Consider the following 22,590-nt stretch of genomic DNA (forward strand, 5'->3'; position numbering starts at 1 on the left):
TAACAAAAGACAATCTTACATTACAACAAAAGCAATCTTAGATCCGGCATAGCGACTCTCGCGTATTTTGCTTATTTTGACCTATTAACAGAATAACAAAACTTCCTGCGAAGTATAGAATAGGATTTATACACTAATTAGAAGTAAAATGTGCAATAAATTACGATTGACTCAAATTTATATAATGAATAACAATAATAATATAATTAACTATTATTATTATTATCTATTCATAGAAGCAACGATACTCATATATAATTTTTTAAATTGAATTTTTCCTGTATATTGTTATCAACGTCCGCACCTTAACATAGCTCAAAAAAACAAGCAGCTGATTATAGGGCGTAAACAGTATAATTTTATTGAAGAAAATACGATAACAAAATATGTGAAGATGGGGGAAAAACGAGTCGCGGTCTGGGACTCCATTCGATTTTACCAGTATCACCGGCGCTGCTTATATGTACCAAATATTGAAGTCTTAAATAATAATGTGTATGTATTTATGTTGTGTCTTTTATCATACAGTTGTGCCGTTCATCTCTTTCTCTTGGTTGCTTGATATCTCTCGCTGAGTAGACTCCCTCTCACTTCAAGGTTGCTAAAGCGTCTGCTTCAGCGCCTGGTTCCCGTAATGGCAACGCCCATCTCAGAAATGCGCTAGATTTCGTACGCAGAAAATGCGGACTGCGTACGCAAAAAGAGGCTAAGCAAACCCATCCAAAAGAATAGGACCAATTCTGTCCTGGCCAATGCCGCAGTCGCATGTTCCATCGAACCTGTATTCTGTCCCCACTCTTAACTTTCATATCGAAGTCACTCAAAGCAAATTTCCATCGCTTTTGCCATCTCGTTTTTCTCCAATTATCTGTACGTTGTTAACCACTTATTTAACCATATCCGCTGGTACTTCCTACTTACCGCTTTAATGTGTAACCATACATGGTTGCGTGTATATGCACGTTTCTTCCTTTGTTTCTATACCGTCCTGCAGACGATCAGCCACAGCTTGAACCCATTTACCCTTCAGCCTTTGCCCCCCGACTGGTTGGCCCCGGTTGGTTGCCAGCTCGGACGGCGCGCGTAAACACTGTCTAATAGGAATAAAGTGAAATATCAGAACGATGATACCAATCGCATAATTTCGCATTCTGAGTTGTCCGAAAAAAGGTTCCGCAGTTATGAGCGGTTATATGCATTGTGCTGTCCCTTGTTAAATATCAATACCAACGCCAATGTATTCCACGTGATATTTTTTACGGGACGCCATGACTGTTATCGTTGGTCTCGCTGTTGGCAGATGCTGAGATAGGAGTTTTGCAGCTGCTGCGGCGACGGCAGCAGCAGCAGTAGTAACAAAAACAACCATGACAGCACCAATGAATTGCTACAGCAGCAAAATCGATTAGACAAAAAAATAAATAGATCACTCGCCCTCGATTACTCTATTGTTATTATTGGCTACTTTTGTGTGTATGTATGTTGGGGTAAGGTTATGTAATAAATGTTACCACGGCTTGAAAGCGGATCGCGTTTTATTGTGGTGGTGGAGCTGTTGCCAGTCCGGCTTGACTGGCAGAAGATGACGTCGTTCATGTGTGTAATGTTTAAATCATGATATTGATCTTTATCTACTGTTCTGTTGTTGCTGGTGTATCATCATGATGATAATGCTAAGAATGATCGTCGTTTGATGTCTTTTACGTAGTTTTATGCATGTGTGTTTATACAACCATACAAATTTATCGGTCTGTAAGTTCATACGGGTCTCGCACAAACGCCGCTCTCTGTACTGGCTAGAACAGCACAGAGTTCTGCTTAGACACCCTGTTCACTGCGTATTTGGCAAGCTTTCAGCACTTTTCTAATTTGATGATACCACAATGGTACCTGCGTGGTAAGGAAATAATGACTCCTTGGCGTGCAGTAGGAGACCTACTCCACAGCTATGCAATTAACGCCTACCAACCAAGTGCTATAATACCGTCATCATAGCTACTCATAATGGTCTTATGCATCTCGTAGATTTGGCAGTAGAATAGGCGTAGTACATGTAATGGCAATATGATAATATTAATAAAAAAATACTTACTACACTTTTAATTTACGACTCGATTCGATTGGCTAGCTCGTCGGTCGGTGCGTATGTCACCCCAGGTACGGGAAAGCGTGCTCCCACGCTCGGAAGTTTTGCGTAGAGTTTCTATATGTATCATCTATTCACAAGCTTTGTCTAAGGATCTGTACAGAAAAAGCGAAGCGTGATGCATTACTATGAATAGTTACCAACCTCTCATTTCATATACATGTCACGTTTAGCCAATCACAATCAATCAATCATCGATCTCATCCCACAAACATCGCGTGCAATTGTGGCACAGTGCCTACGTCCGAGTTTGCCCTAACCTCATCTAAACAATGAACGTCAATTGTGTTATTTATAGTTGCACATCGACGACCAGATTTTTAACCACCGGAAATGATCGCATACGGCATCCGCTCTGCTAGACAACTGCACAGGTGCACGCCACTGGCGACTTCTCAAAATGCCATATGCATTTCGTTATATCGTTTACATGTTATTGTCTTATTTTTATTTGTTTCAAGAATTTAATTTCATTGTCTACTACTTGTTGTCTTCGGTACCAAGAAGTTACACAAAGGGTCTTACTACTTGCAGCACTGTGCTGTCTCCGCTAAGGCCAGCACTTCCAGCGTCTTTTAGCTGCTTTGCCACAATTGGCAAACGAGCACATCGTCATTAAATGTCTTCCTTCGCAATCCTTCGAGCTCCATACTTTTTCGCGCAGCTGCCGTCTTGGTTCGGTCGAGAATCGCGCTCGATCGCCTTACCACGGTCGACGAGCCCGTCGTAGGTGTCAATGACGCTGAGGGTGTCGAACCGCCTTTAACGGGCTTCTTCATCGACCGCTCAGGCAATGAGCTCCGTTTGTTTATCGGAGTCCCCTTGTTCTCCTGTAAGTGATGATGGTGATTCTGAGTGCTGGACGGGGACAAGATAAGCGATCGTCGATGGTGCTGGTATGGCTGTTGCTGGTGGCACCCATGAATCTCACAATCGGCTCGACTTAACGAGTTGACCGCGCGCAGCGGGACGGCACAAGATTTGAGAGCACTGGATACAGTCGGGGACAACAGACTCGGGCGAAAAGTTGTCGACGCCTTGTGGGCATGGGCAGAATTGTTAGTCGAAGAACTCGCGGTGCTCGTGAGCACATGCGTTGATGAACTATGGTTGTGGCTTGCGCTGATGTTGTTGTACTGGCTATGGCTGCTAGTAGCGGTACTATTTGAACCGGAGGATGTCTTGGACTGTTTAGGAGTGGATGTAGGTTGGGGCCGTTTTAAGGAGGAAGAAGGAATTCGCCGGGGTAAGGCGCTAAGAGCGTGTGACGACGAAGGAGACGCTGCGGAGGTTAAGGTCGCCCTTCGACCGTACGTCGTCAACGTCCCACTTTGGGACTGAGCTTGATGTTGATGCTGTTGGGTGCTGTTGCCGTTGGCAGCACTGTTGTTGTTTAATTTAAAACAACTAGAGTGATGTGAGGAGAGGGGGCTCGATAGAGACTTGCTAGGCGTCAACGGGGTCTTGCTAGAGAGCACCGTTCGGACGGGACTGACCGACGTACTTCGGGTTAACGGTCTCATCGAGGGTAGCCTGGACGCGCATGGAAGAGCAACGCTACGACGTAGCGTTGGAGAGACCTGTGGAGAAAGTGATGACGAGTAATCAATTGGAGAGGGCTGGAACGCCCTGCCGCCAGACGATGCCAGAACAAATCCGGATGATCCGACACTTTTCGGAACAACGAGAGGAGGAGGAAGTGACGCCTTTCTTGGCTTCGGAACGTCCTTCAATGGTCGGGCTTCGCACTCTTTGTCCTTCTTGGCAGGAACAGGTGAATCCGATGAAGATGAAGATGTCGATGATTGCAACGAGGGGAGCTCCTCTTCCGGCGCTGGGGAAGCGCTATCAGGAACGGAGACTCTGCAATGAATGGCGAACAAACAGCATATATACGGTATTAGAAAAAACAAGACTACAATTATTCTTTGACAAAGATAAATTTAGGTTTAGTGCAATGTTTTGACATGCAGCGACAATAGCGGCGCATATGTGATTAAATAATTAGTAATGCAAGCAAGTGAAAATGCGTTTCAAACTATATCGCAGATACAACATGAGGGCAATGGGATTTCGACCCAAAAGCGGTAAACTGATAAATCCATCGACAATCAATAGTTTCATACGGCAATTCAGTACACGGCACTCGTCTCACGCGAGATTTACCTCTGGACGAGAGCTCATCGGGTTTTGACATGAAGTTTGTTCAAACCTTCTTAACTTCTGTACGTTGGTAGCAGACTGTCTTCTTCAAACCACTGCTGGAACTCGTAAACGAGTACTCCTTGAACGGTTCATTGATGCTGTTTTTCTCTATGATTTTTTCGGCAGTGCAGGTCCTCATTTCTTCCGAGGCGGCATTCGTCAAGTGTTTTGTAAGATTGATCTGTTCAGATGATAACGACGCTAAATCGGTTTGTCTGGATGTTGTACAAGCACCGACCACCGGAGTTCCTATGCCATTTTCAGGTTCGTCGTAACGCACGTTTTTGATCTTTTCTTCCCATTCGTCTAACTTGTTAAGTAACCGATTTAATTTAGCGCCGCTTGTTCGTTTAGCTTTTTCAAAGCTTGAGACAGCCTTATTTGCAGCCATTACGTCGACGTTTACCGGAATAATGTTGTCAACGCTGTCTGTTGCATTGGCTTTATCTCGAAATCGGTCAAAGGACGCGTCGTCACTGCTAAAGCCCTTTTGAACCGAGCATTTACTTGGCTGTGTTTCGAAGCTGTCTCCGTAGTGAAACGAGTTCAGGCCTGATGAATCATTGTATCCAGCCCGCTTAAAGATAGGAAGACCGTCACCTAAATCGGTGCCCATGATTCTATCAATAAGGTCATTGTCGTCTGCGGTGAACAACCCTTCGCCAGCGTGCTTAAAGCCGACGGCCATTTTTTTAAGCGCGTTGAGGCGGCGACGCTGAATTGTTTCCTCGAATATCTCATCCTTTACCGGAATTTTTGGTAATCGACTGAGAATTGAAATCTCATCTTGGTACTGCCACATGCTTTCAGGGTCAACAATGATATCTTCCTCCACTTCGCGCGACGCGAAGGTTCGCCGGAGATCGCCATTGAGCCTGCTAGTACGATTTTGCAGAACTGAAGAGCTTTCCTGATATTGCCAAACATTGAGATCGGGCTCACATTCAGAACTCTCGAATTCCTGTTGCTTGAAGGATCCCATTTCAGTTGATTTGTCGTAAATACAATGGGCTGTTCTCAAGGAAGCGCTTGCGATAGGTGCTTCTTCCTGTAATTTTTGTGTTGGACGAGGTGTCCCATCGAAGCGGGATAATCTATCGTAGAAAGGACAGCGGCCCTTTAGCTCACCAGATAAAAGAGGCACATCCTTTTCATATTGCCAACTAGTGTCATTTTTAACCACTGCATCGTATTTGCGCAGATTCACTTTTTCTAAATCTCTTTTCCTTAGACCCAATTCGTCGCGGTTTCTAAACGGAAAGTCTATCATGAAACGGCCGATGAGGTCACCATGCCTCAGCTGGAAGTTTTCAAATAAGTCATTTGTTTCTCGGAAAAACATTGGCTCATTCCGATTGGTAAATTCTGTCTTAAAGAAATGAGAATGGGATAACGGAGAGCCAATGTCCATGAACTTGGCCGCCCGCTGATTGATACGGTCAAACACAGACAGTTGTGGACTTCGTGGTCTATGGTGCTCTCTGTGGGCTCCTTTTTCGTTGACCTTTTGGACTTTTTCTGAAGTGACGTTTTCCGTATTACATCGTCCATCGCCTTGGGTTTCATCCAAATCGTGTCCTTTCTTACAGCCATTTTCAGCTTTGTTCTTACTGTTTGCCATACTTTTGGCGCCATTATTATTATTGAAGGCTTTGTCTACAGCTTCGGATGAGTTGTTCAAATCGTTGTTGGATTCTTCAACGACTGCTTTCTCTTCTCTTAAGACGGTTCCCTTCATTTTTCGGTGACCATTTGATGCTTCACTACAACATTCTTTCTCCATTGTTTTCTTAACAAGTTCATCATCAAACACTAAACCAATATTTGCGGCAACTTCTGGCTGGGGTGATTTGACCGTATCCAATTGCACCTCATCATCATCAAAGCTTTTCGATGTTGCTACATCGTTTCTCCTCTCAAATTCGTTCTGATGAAGACAAGTGTTCCCTGATGACTTTAAGGCAGGCGTCTTTGGTCGGACACTCTGCATTGTCACGCATTCGGGCGTCGCAACGACCTTGTGCTGTTCAATAACGGTATTTTGCTGATTATCATGCCCAAATAAATCGGACTGCGACTTGCCTCTATCCTGCTTAGATAAATTGGATTGGCTTTTGCTCTTAGATTTATTCTTCTTACTGGACCTTCCTTTGCCAACACTTGACCGACGTAAATCCGTAGCAGAGACACTTTTTGACGTCGTTGTGCTGCTCACAGATCCCGAAGAAGCAATCGAGTGCTGCTGTAGCCTTTCTTGTTCCTTTATCGCTAATCTACTTAGTAGTACCTTGCGATTTTTGTGCAGAGCATAAATATTGCTCTGTGACGCTGAAGGACTCTGAAGAACGTCCTCAGAATCGGTAACGATTGGCGTGGCCGAGTGGTCCTCAAGCTCGGCCTGACTTTCAGGATCGTCCGTTACATCGGTTATCTGCACAGGCGCATCTTCATCGGCGTCTGAATCAGGTTCCGATTGGGATTCGCAGGATTCACTGCTGATTTCGTCACAGACGCGTCCATTTGCGGCGTATTGGCGCAGGGTGGTTTAGGGATATTTATATTGGATTGGATAGGATAAATAGGGTGAGGATTTTTTAGAGCAAGATCGAAGATTAAAAAAATCGGGCAGTCGGAACGTCATAATTAGATTAGACAGGTCAAATGGACGGGGTTACAGAAGTCAGAGGCAGAAGAAAAAAGAACATAGATAGGTCAGAACGAGAGACTGTAAATTATCTCAGAGTGACATAATTAGGAGAAATGAAAAGCGATAATTTATTATAGGGTGAAACTTGAAGTATTTCACTATTGTCAGTACTGGTCTTTTACTAAGAAGCCTCTCATTGCATTCTATTCGACCTATAACCCTCTAAATAAAACACACGATTGATTTAATTTCTCTCATTCAATATCAGTTGTAACCATAATCACTGTGTTATTGAAAGATGGTCTCCGAACCATTTTGTCTTGCATTTATTCGCAGATAAGGTTATCGAAGTCTCCACATTGGTCGACTTCTATCCCGTCCGATATGACGAGTAAGAACCGAGACAAAATAGGACATCCTGTATTTTACAAGTAACTAATACGTTCTTTCCAACAACCGTGTCTACTTTTAATTTTTTTCTTAGGATCTTAATTCCAACGTACCTTTCTTCCCCGCTGCTCTCATGAATCTGAACGAGCTGCTCAGATGTTTCGCCATGCTGCAGCTGGACACCGATTGTTGAGTCGGCTGGATTATTTGGCACAACATCATCATGACCAGCCACCGCAACGACATTTGGCGTTTCAACCTCATTCACGATGGCGCGCTTGGCCATGACTGGCGAACTACCCCGAGTCTGTTTCGCTTCGACGACGCCGTTACGGCTCTGGCTTCTCCTGCTATTATTGTCTGAATTCATGTTTATAGTATCACTGCTGCTATCTTCGTTCACGATTTGTTGCTTAGACTGTGGCTGCTGATGTTGAAGTCCTCGCTGATCCTCCATAATAATTTCAGCATCACTCTCTTCACAACTACCTATAGATGAACTCGACGGTGTTTCGCACTGAACGACGGCGGCACCCCCACGCAGACGTTCGACCGCCTCCTGATCCTCTCGTGGATTGGGTGACTGTTCGCTGTCGACCACTAAACCGTAGCTAGCTATACCGTTAGTGATTTTGTTAGAGTTTTTGCCGTTTGAATGAATGTTATTATTATTAACATTATTGCTGTTGGCGACCAGATGGCTAGTGTTATCATTTGTAACTCCGATAACCGCGGTAATTGCCAAGAATGAGGGACACGGCGAAGGCTGAGTTAGCCAGGGGTGCTTCAGGACCTCACCGATACTCAGTCGTTTTCTGGACAACAAAGAAATTGACATAACAAAATGGTCTGGGAGTTAACAGTATTAATAGTATTCTATGAGTAAAACGTTCTAAATGGAGTTCAGGTATAATTCAGGGAATAGTTACCTACAAGAGGCTATTGTTTCATTGCGATTGTGACGATTTGTGCGAAATGCAACAAAAAACAGATCAAATCTATAAGTTAATACGAACAAATATACTATAACAAATTTACTTGTTATTAATTACAAAGATTTCTAACTTGTCAGGATTATATACTGCGATGGACATAAAAACAAAAGAAATTAAGCGAAACCAACTTGGGATCCTTGACAACGAGCTGTGTAATAAAATGAATAGCTTCCGAAGTTACATCCTTGAAAAGATCCTGGGGAAAGTCGAGTTCTCCGAGAGTGATGTTGCAGTATGTGTCTTGTTTTGTATCACCGCCAAACGGAGTATGGCCAGTAAGGAGAACATATGTTAAAATTCCCAAACTCCTGTAAATGAAAAGCGAAATGTAGGTAATTAACATTCAGTGATCTAGATATAATTAATTTTTTAAAATATCTAAGAAATAATTTTGCTAACCAAGTATAAGCTTGAAACCATTGTCACATTACTCATTTGATTAGCAGCTAGTTTGCCGTACACAATACCAAATTCTGTTGTAATAATACAATAACTCGTTTTATAATTAGATTTAATAGTTTAATACGTTGGACTTGATAAAAAAAATACATTTTAACTATATATAAATATCTAAAGGCAGCTTTGATAAACGTACCACATGTCCGTGGAAAGCGATATCGGTTCATATTGTAAAACTTCAGGAGCTGTAAAGAAGTAAACAAAAAATAGAAATATACAACAGATATTTAATGGATATAGACTTGAAAAGGACACCAAATAGGTCATAGGCTTGTTGTTGAAATGCGAGTATAGGAAGAACGATATATTTGTCCAACACATATAATGCAGAAAACACATTTGGCCTGTTACCCAAATCAAATTGGCATTTTAGTCTGAGACAGGGCATACTAATTGAGTCAAAAAAAATTAGTTATTTTTCGGTATGACAGATAAAACACTACAAATGATTTTAGAAATACGATTAATACAAACGTAGCTTGTCCGAATGATATTATTAGAGGAGACTGTTGTTCATACAACCTGGGCAATCCACCATCTGTGTTTCTAAGCACGATACGTGTCTAGCAGCAGGATACATACCGATATAATCAGGCGTTCCGGCAATCTCGTGTATTTCTTCACCAGGAAGAATGAGGCGAGAAATACCAAAATCGCAAAGCTTAGCATCAACTTGCGGCCAAGCCGCTGACAGTAGTAGGTTTGCCGGTTTTATATCGAGGTGAGCAATATGTTGCGAATGAAGAAATGCCAAACCTTCGGCGATTTGCAGTAAAAGCTGCCTCACGCTACATTCCGGCAAGCAGTCCTCGGCATCCAGGACGTGTTGAAGTTCACCTCCGGCAGCCCTGCAGTGAATAGTGTAAAAATAGATTATATATAATAATAGTGATGTGCTTTATGAGGGGTAAATACAATTCGTGTCGTACTGGGAAAGCGACGCTTCGTAACTCAATAACGGACCTTATAACAGTTTTTTACGCGCGCAATTCAAGAAACAGGTATAGTTCTTTTTAACCGTATAGCAAGATGAAAGACGTTTGCAGTTGGTCATTCAACTTCAAAAACAAAAGTGCTTTTTGTGCTTTAAAAATGAAACTTTTTGAGAAAATAAAATGAAAAAAGGTTCTACCCCGTGTGCAGAGGAAATGTATTTGCCAAATGAAAAAAAAAAATAGTTTCGGCCTACATTTTTATTTACAATGACACGGGGAATCACATCGGAAACTCTACAACAATATTTTTCTGCAGCGCCTATTTGCAGGTGATCACAATAGTAGAACCTGAAATGAGGCTTTGATTGAGGCCGAAGACTGAGCAGAGCCTGTAGACGAAAATCAAACAAGTGAAATAAGTTCAAAATAGCATTGCTTAACCGAGTTCCCAACTCGAAAAAATACGCCCCTAACGAGAACAGCAGCTGTACGACAAATACTTGAATTTGACAAATGTGTTACAAGTTTACCACTTGAAAACTTGCGTTTTACTTCATAACGCGCCAGCTGCAAGTTCGACGTTGTACGACACAGATGCGCTAATTAACTGCAATCGATTTCTTCGCGAAAACAGTCACTACGGCGGAAGAATAAGCCTTCACGATAACACTCGTATACCAATGCGTATCAAAGTATAATTCACCATCATATATCGTCACCAAGAAACACGCATCTTGTTCTAACCAGAGATACTCCGGTAAAACTATTACCTAGGAATGGCTTTACTTAACGAGTTTCTACAGCTGTAACGTTTCAAGTAACGTTTCTGACTGTTTTACGGGAATAGAAATCGCGACTAACCTGAAGCTGCGGCCGGCAGCGTTTGGACAGGAGTAAGTAACGAAAAACTCTGCGTTACGCTACTACGAAATGCTGAAATTTTCGCGGATGTCTTTCACCGACTAGTCAATCGCTAATATAAGCCCTGGACACACTGGGTTCAGTGTTTCAAATGAGCACAGGCACACACGAAGACACAATGGTGGTACAGAGATAGTGATGCCATCTATCGTCTTTTTTCTATAGAAGACATCTACGCCCGATGGGCAAACTACCTGACGAACCGGCCCCTGGGCAACGACGCCCAGATGAGCCAAAACTGACTCAGCTCAACGGAACTTCATTTGATTCGAGTAAGCAAAAAAGCGATTTCAACGAAAGTGGCCAGGCAACGAATAGACGCGTTCACAGCACACGATATATACTTACACACACGTACCCATGACAACACAAGGTCAGACACGTAAAGACAATGTATCAAGAGTATATGATTCGCCGTGCGCATTACAAGCGGCTGCGGTGTTCGCTGACCGTTTAAGTTGACCTGTCTTAAAGGGACTGTCAGACAGGTAGGTAAATAGCCTTGAAAACAATAATTGAATGTCTCGTAATATATATAGCTTTGATAGAAATTTGAATCCGCTTGCTTGTCGTGAGAATAGAAAAGCTGAAAGATTAGATGGCAACGATTTACCTTACGTAAGTAAAACTTGCCCTGGGATAAGCACGGCGGATAATCATATACTATAATTGCCTGTAACGTATGCGTATGTCAAGTAAGGAATTCAGAGTTGATCTTGATCCTTGAAAATCCTTATTTTCAAATCTCAGTAGTAGATATTGAATATAGTGGTGGAAGTCAATGATACGCTGCGGCGCTTCGTGACGCAGTAGCACATTAATTGTACAATGACGATGCAATAAACGGTTGCAGCGTACTGAGCCACGTGTTTACGCGCTCTTAGGCAACGACGCAGATATACAACATACGAACAACCTCAGATTGATAGAGCGTCAGAGGGAAAGGATAAACCGAAATGGCTATTCGCTGAAAATAGTCGCAACAATTAAGTCATTCGAGTAGGCCATTCAGTGCAGAGTCTCTACTTACCCGCTCATAGTCGGCAAGCCAACAGGGCAGTAGGTGTCCACAATTGTCCTTTTTTCAGCTAAATAGGAATATTCCCGATAGCAGTAATAATATGTTTGTGGTAAAATATTTAAGCAGCTGTTGTTTTACGCTACCCAAAGATTTTAATTAATGTGAAACCGACATAGAAGTGGAAGGGCAAAGACCGCAAAACCTATTAACCTTCCTACTGGCCAGGCACTAAAAACGTCTTGGTAGTCCTAACAATTATCGTTCTATTTGAAACAAACAGCGCTTCGGTACTAGACATCACCCGGTTGAGACTGATAAACTAGAGATCGTATGAGAAATTGGTGAGAGCTGTATGTAATCTATATATGTAGACGGGGTACTATCATCACAATAGAGTAATGACAACGCGCTCGCCTGCTGACCGGAAGACACTTAGTAGTCTAGTTTCTAATCTGGGCGTAGACATATTTGGATTTGAATAGTAACAAAAGCTGTAAAGATAGTCATTACTTCTTCTGCTTGACCCCTTCAAATGGCTTATATTAAGCCACCAAGCTTAACTGATTCCTGAAGCAGTGCTACACAAGGATACCGAGGTGGTCATCAGTTACGAAAAAGCATTAGGTTATAATTGAGCCTTCAGTCTGTTCATACTAATTCTCTTCCTTGAAAACTCCCCGAAGCAATGCTAAACAACAGAACCGAAACCTGTCATAAAAGTAGCACCTGAGAGTCAATTCAAGAGTGTCAAGTGAGGTTAGTTCTCACTTAACTTTTAGTACTAATAAGGAAGGCAACAAACATAGGTTAATAATTTCTATTATACTAAGCTCGCTAACTTAACGGATAAGGTCCGCTGAGAATCTTCGCCATCAAAGAAAAACGTGATCGTTGTCTTACACGCTCAACTTACATCTCAAGAACGAGTATAACTTCAGTGGGCGTTTCAAAGATCTCTTTGAGGGAGATGATCCTTTTACAACTATCTGCCAACGCAAGTACGAGCGCTTCATGTATCAACTCGTGCCGCACATCTTCTGCCCTTCGACGTTTTCGAAGATATTTCGCTGCGAAATCGCGGCCAGACTCGATATGACGACAGCGACGGACCGTAGCGAATTTTCCCCTGAAAAAAAGCAGACAGATCGCAATAATGACAGGTTGTCTCATTAAACATATGTTAAAGCTAGTCACAGTATTGACACGGCTGGAAGTTTGTAAAGTATACGACCAATTCAACAATTCACGTTAATATTTCTAATGGACTTTCTACTGCACGACGAAAACGCGTCATTTTAACAGTGTTTTCAGATATTAATGGCTCCGAACAGTTAATTCGTCTGGTGAGCATACTGATATGAACCACTTTCGAGTTTTAGATCCAGTATAACCATGAAGTGTTATTTCAGACAGCTCGCCTTCAATACGGACCTAAGTGTGAGTGTACTTTTTTTTCTGAAGGCAGGAGACTCATTGTGCTCGATTAACCTTAGGCGGCAAAGGCCCCAGTGGACTATACTAAATACACTGAAGCCTCCAGGGTGGAGAGTTCTGAGAGATCCTACAAAGTACAATATAGCCAAATCTGTCGCTTCCCAAATTAAAATTGTGTGTGACTTAAATTCATTATGAAAATGTTCACTTAGTTACTCTGTAGCCTATCTTTAGTAAACCTTTTTATGAGAAATAAAAAAAAATTATAGCTACAAAGTGGTTTCTGACATACACTGATATCGCAGGAAGTCCACTTTGGCATCAGAATCCCAGTCCAATTGGTTTTGTCGTAAACTGAAGAACTAAAGTTGTCGTAAAAAGAAGAAGCGATGTTCCAGAATTTGACTTGTATATTACCGCCCCGCTAGACTCCGAACGTAATTGCGCGCTTAATTGCATTCACAAATGCATAGCAGGCGGGCAAAGCGCAAAAATAGAAGCCGCGTGACGTCCACCGTACGCAAAGTGATCCCCTGTTTGGGCTCTCCCAATTAATACAAATCTCCAGGTCGCACCCAGCAAACGAGATCAGATCAATGATATAGATAAGAACAACCAGCCGCCGGCGATTTGGTGATAACATTTCTAGCTCTTCACCTACGTCAGCACGTCCTCATAATGATAACGACGCATGTAATTTAACCGTGGGACGCCCTGAAATCGTGACGCCGCCGACGTCTCGTTAAAACGCAATGGTGTCGTTAAACAAACGAAGAACAAAAACAACAGCAACAACTAGCAATCAAAAAAATATACGTGAAATCATATGACCACATCCATACATTATATAGTTCACACAGATAAAAATTATAGATAGATACAAGTGATAAGAATGAGAAACATTATCAGATCAAGGCAGCAGTTCCAACTATACCGTCTGCTTCAGCAGTTAATGGAGGATGATAGTTCCAAACGAAGAAAGATCGCGACATATCGACAGATAAACGGATGATTCGATTCTGGCAAAACAAACTAACGCAGCTGAACAATCTAAGCCACTCCACAATCAGCGATAACTGTATGTAGAGTTTACGTGGTACTTCAGCGTTAGCGCGTATATATATATATATATATATATATATATATATATATATATATAGAGAGAGAGAGAGAGAGAGAGAGAGAGAGAAAGAGAAGGCAACGACGGCAAAAAAAAAAGTGGCAGTCGGCGATGGTTTCGCGCACCCACGCGATTTTCATTCGTGTCGCCGACGGATACGTACACAGCACTCCATAGACGAAACGAGCTTGGAGCCAGGACGGCTGCAGTTCCTCTCGATTCAAATTTCTAGCGCACCCATTTGTAGGGTGGCAGAAATTGGCATTTACTGGGTGACCTAACGCATTATTCTTACTTGTGTCTAATGGTCGATTTATACAATCATAATAATGTGTATAAGAGCACTGATAATGAAGATAATTATGTCAACATAATGCCAATAATAGTACTACTGGTGCCACTGCTATGATAGAAACTTCGACAGCGGTAATGCTAGAGACTAATTTTTTGACCCAAAGGAAGCTGCGACGGTGACCACCACGAAACTGTTACAGAACCGACAAATTTCTCGTGACCCAAATGTGGCTGTCGTTGGATGAATGCTGAGTGTTGAAGACGCCACGTTGGATATCGCAGTGACTGTCAACAACAATAAGGCCACAGATCAGTGGCCTACGTTTAGCAAGTGCATAATGTATGCAGAGGTAACTATTGCCACTGTCAGCTCTGCAGCAATGAACCCACCTAGAACCAGTGAAAACTATTACATGCGTAAAGGAGGAACGCAACGTTGATTTCCTCAAAGGCACACATTACGTCTCGATAAGTCCTGACGGTGTTTTAAGAGGCTGACAGTGCCATACATACCTACAGACCAACACAAACACACTGGGTTGTTTCCAGAACTGGAGAACAGAGTATTCTTCCTTTGAAGGGTGGGTAAGTGAAGGCGGAGTGGCAGGTTGGGAACGTACGAATGTGATACTGAATATTACGAATATACGATATTGAAACATTTTTTTTTTTTTATAAAAGATAGATGAATACACCGTTGGTATGAAAATGGTGACCAATTACTGATGCTATTCGCGTCAGATTACGAGCATGGTCTAAAAGAGATCGGGTTTAATTGGATAATTTTTTATTTGCATAATTGAAATGTTTGCCAGTAAGAAAATCGTATAAAAACATTGCGATAACACTGCGCGCGTAACATGACGCATGAAGGTTCGAGTCAGTGACTGGAAGGGCGGGCCAACGAGTAAGTTTGCATTAGTCACTGACAAAAGCAAGGACCGAACAAGTTATTCACCCGCTAACCGGACAGTTTCATTAGCTCGGACAGAGCATTTTAAGTTATTTGAATTGTTTCACTGGAGAAGTAATACACAACCGCTCCTTGTACTACCACTTTTCTGTACATTAGGAATTATCGGATACCTGTGCCGTGTAGAAACTCATCCACGTTCCATTGAGCATCTGGACAATTTACGGAATACCGGAAGAATAAAAGGATAAAAAACTATATTAGAGAATGAGCAGAATTACAATCCTAACTCCCCACTTGTTTCATGCTGACGCCGGCTTTTATGCCGGTGCATAATCATATCTCTTAAATATTGACAGTTCCTTCCTCCGCGGTCGACATTAGGTCGTCACGAACTGACAAGCATAACGAGGTAGACGAAAGGGGCCTGCAGGTGAAACGCAAGAGGGATAAAGATATTTTTCGGCGATACCTGCAGACTGATAAAAGCCAAACGTCGGTTGAGATAACAACGCAAAAAGAAAACGAGATCAAAGATAAATTCCTCACTTATAAGAAATTATAATAGCACTCGGTTCCAGTTTGACAGCTTCTCGATGTTCGGGTCCATACAGCTGTTTCACTGAAAGCAAACTTGTTCCTCACCAAGAACTATAACTGTAGAATTAATAATTGGGAAGCCATATTTAATTACGGAGTAGCTTGTTTTTCCCTAGACACTTGCATACATACTTACATAATACGCACCGACGCCAGGCATAACCTCAGAGAAAAAAACAGTTAATGGCTAAAAAATGTCTTATCGTTGCAACGAATTGATACCCTTTATATAACGTTTTAGATTTCAGCAACGCCATGAAAACGCTTTCGACATTAGGATCTATATAGAAGAGCCATAAAAAAAAACAGAAAAAATAATTAGGATCTAAAAAAAAAGAGAGAGAAACAGTAATTTTTAAGCCATTTTTCAATGCAACGTACCTCAACTGGACAAAATCAAACTTGTAATTAGAGTTCAAATCAGATTAGCGAAGACATGGGAAACATTTCTACTAAATTTATAAATACATCAATATGGCTATCGATAGTCAGCTCGTTCGCACATAGTTCGAAGATTACATTATTTTCAATAGCGAAAAAAGAAACATTTACTAAACAACACCTAATTAAAAAACTAGTTATTTGGCATTAAAGAATATTTGTTATCGACAATGCCAATGAACTCCATAGGATAGTTTACTTCTGTAAGTGCATAAGTGTCAATGTTTGTTATTCTACCGGGCAAGAAATAAAATGCACGGAATACTCAAAATGAGCGAGCGGTAGAGGGCCGTAAGCGTGCTGTAGATGAAACGGTAAGAGGCGAAAGCTCTTGCCTGTTGTGTTGTTTAGTGTTCCATAGTCTAAGATACTTGAGATTAAAACTGAGGATACCGTTTTAATAAAAATTTAAAGGTAGTCATATGTCCCAGTGCGTGGAAACCTTCCCGGCTCTATATAGAGTAAGTCCGAAGAGGAAGCTCTATGACAAAAGAAACTTTGAAAAAAAAAATTAAACGTTAGACCTATCCAATGGCTGGATTTTTTGTTTTTAGCTAAATTGGCAAAAGATCACCATTGCCGCACCGCTTTATGCTTCCGTCTCTTTTCCTGCAGGCTCGACCATAACGTGATCTTTAATAGGGAATCGATAGCTAATTATTGTGGGATACGTTCGAAGTCGACTGCACTTCGTTTGGTATCTTCATGTGTAGACTAATCGAATCCTGGGCCCATGGAGCTAATGGATGGAAAAACAAGAGAGCACCTTGCATCCGAATTAGAACAGAAGTTTTCTAAAATCATTTTAACCATACCTGTAACATGTATGCATGGCAACCGATAACACTGCGTGCATCTGGACGTTCATCGAGTCCTGTGATTATATAACACGGTAGCAGGTATCATTTGAAAATCATGCGAACGGCGACCGAGTCATGTCGGCAACATACAACCATTTTTTTCTGGCATCTTAATGCTGAGATTTTCTCTCACAAAACAAGTATCAATCACATGAAGACACGACTCGCTCCCAGATTAAAATTCACAACAACAGCACCCAACGACAAAGGACATCCGCTTCCGCAGCCAACCCCTGCGACGCCGGTTTTATAATGATAGAACAGGCGTTGGTCACGCGGCACGCATTTCTCCCCATATGAAAGCGTATGCTGTTAATATAATCATTATCAAATACGACATATGCAAAAAAGCGGTATCAACTATTATTATTCGCTATGTGGTGGCTCTTTAATGTATGTTAGAAGGTATCTGAATATGTCTGCAAAACCGTTTCACAGCTATTAATCCTGTGGCCTTGTGATAACCGAGTACCAACTTATCTAGTAGAAACAGGCAGCATAATTCTGTCTTATAAAATGACCGCATACAGTGGTCGTTATAATAATACGTTTTAAAGTAACCTCACCGCTTATTGAATACGATACTCTGCACAAGCTTCAAGTCCTGATAGCCATCTAGCATATTCCTCTGAATACAGTTTTGTTACGCAACATCAGAATTTATCAGGAATTGATCGTCATACATAGATATATATAAAATAGGATAAGGATCCTAAGCAGGGAAAGGACAGCATGGATAGCAAAGACTGTATCTGGTTTGTGTCATAGCAGCACGGCTCAGTACAAGTCAGAGGTAAGCCTCTGAATGAAAAGCTTCAAGAAGAAGAAAAACATGGACGTTTTTCTTGTCTAAATGCGTTAGCGATTTGCGCAGAAAGAGGAGGTCAAATGTGATAAGTGGTGGCAGTGTCATTTACGAATTTCCACTAAGGTTCCGTATTTTATGCACGATCTTTCTCGTCAACATACTGTAACGTATCGTGGACAATATAGCCGTGTTTCCTTTGCCCGCCTCAGTCCTGTGCACAATACTGTGTTAGACACTGAGGTGTCGAGGTCTTCTACTAGGACAATGAGGGCATTTACCCTACCGCTGTCACGAGTCACATAATGTCAGCTTTGTCTGCTAGACAGTACACTTCGTTAGTTAAATCTGATTAAAAGAAGCTCTCGTTGTTCCTGCTGGAAGACTGTTAGATTCGACGCATCAAAAAGGCCCCATGCCATCGAAGTCCACGGTAATTACGCCTACACATAAGAACAACCCGAAAAAGACGACTGAGAGATGCGCGTTACATTGTATTAGGCAAGGGTAGGTGCTTGTGGCGATGATTATTTACTATCGTCTCATCATACCGACACATTCGTGTATAGAAGACGAATGTATCGAAAAATAAGCTCCCTGTAGATTGCGAACCGAAGCCTCCATTTAAGAATATTGTATAAAGTGTATGCATGTATTAAGAGATTTTGTAGATCAATCGATTTGAATCAGTTCAGGTGACGATGCTTAGCGATTACCGCCAATCCTTGTGCGCTTTGCGAAAAACATAGGGACCAGATAGAACATTGAAACCCCTTTCAGTTCAACTAAAGAAATTGACTCACTAGAAACTGGCAATACTAGTGATGGTGGAAGCTAGCGCAAACATCAAAAGGGCAAATTCATTCATATCTATTCAAGGTACATAAAATTATTCTAAAAAGCAAGCATCTTATGTTTTTTGTATTCTCCTTACATTAGAGACGATGCAATCATACGACATTCGTGGTGTTTTCCATACATCGTCCATTTTCCAGTTATCCATTCATAATGGTCCACGCCACTGTGCATCTAAACTTCCCGCTACTCACGCAGACGTTAAGAACAACGTCTAGAACGGGAATGACTGTGAGCGGGAACGGAATCGCTGTTCGACACCATTCGAATTTCGTATCGCTAGATTCACACGATCAGCAGATTTGTACCGCACTGCCTTACGAGACGTCCATCATAGATGAGTCGAGCATGGCCGGTAAATCCAGTCGTTCGACTAGGATACTCTTATGCTGTTTCGCATATACATTCCGTATAATAAATAATTGTATATCGAAGATTGGTCCATCAGTTCCTGGTGGTATTTCCATACCGAACTCGCATTTCTATCGCCAAAAATCGACAACCAGCCCAGCCCCGATTATTCAACGTAATATCAGATACCATCATAGCACTAGCCTCGTTTCCGTATTTCTAATAGAGAGCATTTACTGTACGTACACAAAATGAGACAAAACAGCAGCAGATTACAACAACAATAGGCGACAATGATAATATAAATAATAACCACTATTACAACTATCGATTCAAAAAAGAAGCGTGAGACAAGCGAATGGAGATGGTAGCAATACTTCCCTCCCGTTACGGCAACCTACACTTTATCCAGTCCTGATTGGCTACCGAAAACATTTACGCGACTTCGGTGATGTATTATACGATATGGCCGAAACGTATAAGAATTCGAGCAAGCTTTCGAGTGTACGGGCACGGGAAGCGATCCCAACTCCGCCCTTCTTTCTTTGAATATGCCCCACAGTTCGCCATTCCCCACAGCGATTTAGCGCTCTTCGGACGTTCTCTGTGTCCTTTTTTTTTCCCGCTTGCAACCGAACACTGCCGTCTTCCTTGATCTATCGTCGAACGACGCTGCATAGTTGAACAAAGTCATCTACGTCGTTGTCACAACGAGTGCACAAACAAATACAGTGGCAAACCGATCAAAATGTCAGCCGGTCAGCAGAATATGAAAAACGTCGATAGCTGTGCGTGTTCAACACAAATTCATATCATAAACAAGTCTGTAAGTTTGCTAGTGCGTATATCTATCTGGAATATACGCTTATAAATAAGAATGATAATGGTGATGATGCTAATGGGTACTCAGGTCCTCGGATATTTGACCGCTCCTGCCCGCCACTGTCCCTCATTTCGATCGCGTGATACCCACAGCTCGGCGTGTTCTTGTTCTTGGCTGCCGTTGCTAATATGGTTCATATTTACGTAGCTCTATGGAAGGAGCTTCACAGGGACAAACACAACTGAATAATCAAGTCATTGTGAGTTGTTCCTTTTTGTCGCCTACCGAGTGGCCGTTGACTCGTGAGTCAGCTCGTCGTCTGCTAACTTTCGAGCCGGGCTTCGTGTCGTGCACTTGCGTTGATGAAAAGCTGCCAATGCGTGCGTACGTATATCTGGTCGTTGACATTATCAGGAGGACCCCTAGGATCATTTTTTACAATAGCTATAAATGGCGATCGCTGGTTTTGCTGGCCGCCGCTTGCGCTCTATATGTCTGGAAACAGCTGAGACGACGCCAAAGAGGGAAACAACAAACAGTCGAACTCTAAAAAATCGCTGTGACGCTTCCCTTGGTCCCGTAGCTGTTGTTGTTCTTGCTGTGGACAGCAGCGCCAGCAGAACAACGGACAGCTGGTTATTCGTTGGCCAAAGGTCGATACGCAACGAAGTCATTTTCCGTACGTACCCGTAGAAAAGGAGTAGGCGAAAATGTTCGAGATGAAATTACGCGTGGTTATACAGTGTCGATGAAAAGCTGGAAGTTTTCTATTCTTTCCATCTAGTAAAATACGTTCATTTAAATTACGGGTTTTTGTGCTGAAAATTACCAGTTGTCTAAAGCAACAGGTGACGGCAGTGGTACCAAATTAAAACTCGAGATTTTCACTTATTTAGGTCAGTCGACATGAGGACTAGCCGGGTGCTGGGATATATTCATTTCGTTAATAACTCTTCTAAAATACATCAAGATCAAAAAAATTTATGAAATAATATGATTATTCCAGTATCAGCTCAGCGTTACGGGTTCTGTTCGTAGTGAAAAATTGCATATCAATTTATATATATATATATATATATATAATAGCAGAATAATAAAAACAACTAATTTGATACAAAAATATTGCAGAAAACTAACCCTATGCCTTAGTAACAAAGGCCATATTTTTTTTTATAACCTAGCCCATTCTCGACACCTAACTTTGCAGCTCTAGCGCCAGTTACGCCATGGATAGTATCCGCAAGTGACATTTTAAAATACATTAACGTATCCTTATTCCTATTCATTGTAATAACAAATTCAGTAGACGAAAATAGTATATGCGACGGCTGTCTTAGTTATTTAAAGAACTCTCGCGGTAGCAGCAGCAGATACAGGAACTGCAACTGACAGATTTCGTCGTCAATATTGAGGGTCGGTATAGATCTCGTACGTTTTTTTTAAATCGACCGACAAGATTCGTCGAAAGGATGCACTCGTATTGTGTGGATCGCAGTCGATGACGTGTCAACGTAAACGCGGGATTTATTCCCTTTAAAATCTACTGCATTTACAACCGACCTGGGATACATGTCGGCGAACACTTAGTGTAATGAAGGGATTGAAAGTTAGCAAACTGCCATATCTCTTGCTTAAGCGTAACGTTATGACAAACTTTACAGCTGCGGGGAGCAAGAGGATGAACGCTGTTAACAGAGACTTTAGTTAATTCCATCCAATGCATCTTTTTAACAGACATAGCGAAATGACACTCAACCTTCCCCTAATGGACGCCTTGAGTTGTGCCTATAAAGAGCACCGTTTCCCTACAGCGTCGAGATTTTGTTTGTTTCTTTAATTCTACATTACGTAGACCCGCATAAAGAATATAGGAAAAGAACACCTGCATATGAGAGTTTCATAGAGGATTGTGGAGAATCGTGCCTAGCAATACGCCTGGGTCGAGTAGGACACCCACCGAGAACATATGTCGCTGCAATCAGTAGATGCCAAAAATAGACAGGAAGTATTGCCATTACTCCTTGCTCCACAGCCATAAGTACGTCTATCGATACTAATACTTCGGCTGGTAGTAGCGCGACCTGTCTCGAACGCTTTTTTAGCTATGGCTGTCAAACCTCGCTCGAGGCAGCGGTGCAACTACGCGACGATCGTTAACGTTGTGTTGTGTAGATCAACGGAGTTTGTTCGGGGTGCGACGGGGTCGTCGACCGCTGCAATGCACCGACTCAGCAGATCTGGGGTAGCTAAAACCGAAAAGGACATTGCATCCAGCGATCGAAATCGTACAGCATCGACGATTGGAACAAAAAATGAAGCTACCAAATAACACCAAAATCTAAATACAAGTTAGCAATCGATTCTGTGGCATTTTC

At 42.0% G+C, this 22,590-nt stretch overlaps 1 protein-coding gene across 15 annotated transcripts in view; it reads right to left on the reverse strand.

Moving 5' to 3' along the window:
* Positions 1-335: 335 nt before the first annotated feature.
* Positions 336-22,590, reverse strand: part of LOC111243233 (uncharacterized) — a 157,708-nt gene continuing 135,453 nt past the window's right edge. For 11 of the 15 annotated variants that reach the window (XM_022788453.2, XM_086978502.1, XM_086978472.1 and 8 more), the window contains 7 exons: positions 12,633-12,845; positions 9,425-9,690; positions 8,979-9,027; positions 8,512-8,691; positions 7,502-8,203; positions 4,313-6,846; positions 3,870-4,009 (listed from right to left, as the gene is read on the reverse strand). In XM_022788453.2, coding sequence (XP_022644188.1) covers positions 4,353-6,846; positions 7,502-8,203; positions 8,512-8,691; positions 8,979-9,027; positions 9,425-9,690; positions 12,633-12,845 — 3,904 coding nt within the window. In that variant the 3' untranslated portion in view covers positions 3,870-4,009; positions 4,313-4,352. Of the gene's footprint in view, positions 4,010-4,312; positions 6,847-7,501; positions 8,204-8,511; positions 8,692-8,978; positions 9,028-9,424; positions 9,691-12,632; positions 12,846-13,445; positions 13,897-19,120; positions 19,326-22,590 lie in introns of those variants that run through there. The other 4 variants (XM_086978500.1, XM_086978512.1, XM_086978495.1 and 1 more) reach the window with 4 other exon arrangements.

The sequence above is a fragment of the Varroa destructor genome, unplaced genomic scaffold (assembly GCF_002443255.2).
Source record: "Varroa destructor unplaced genomic scaffold, Vdes_3.0 BEIS01000001.1, whole genome shotgun sequence".
In the NCBI taxonomy this organism is placed as follows: Eukaryota; Metazoa; Arthropoda; class Arachnida; order Mesostigmata; family Varroidae; genus Varroa; species Varroa destructor.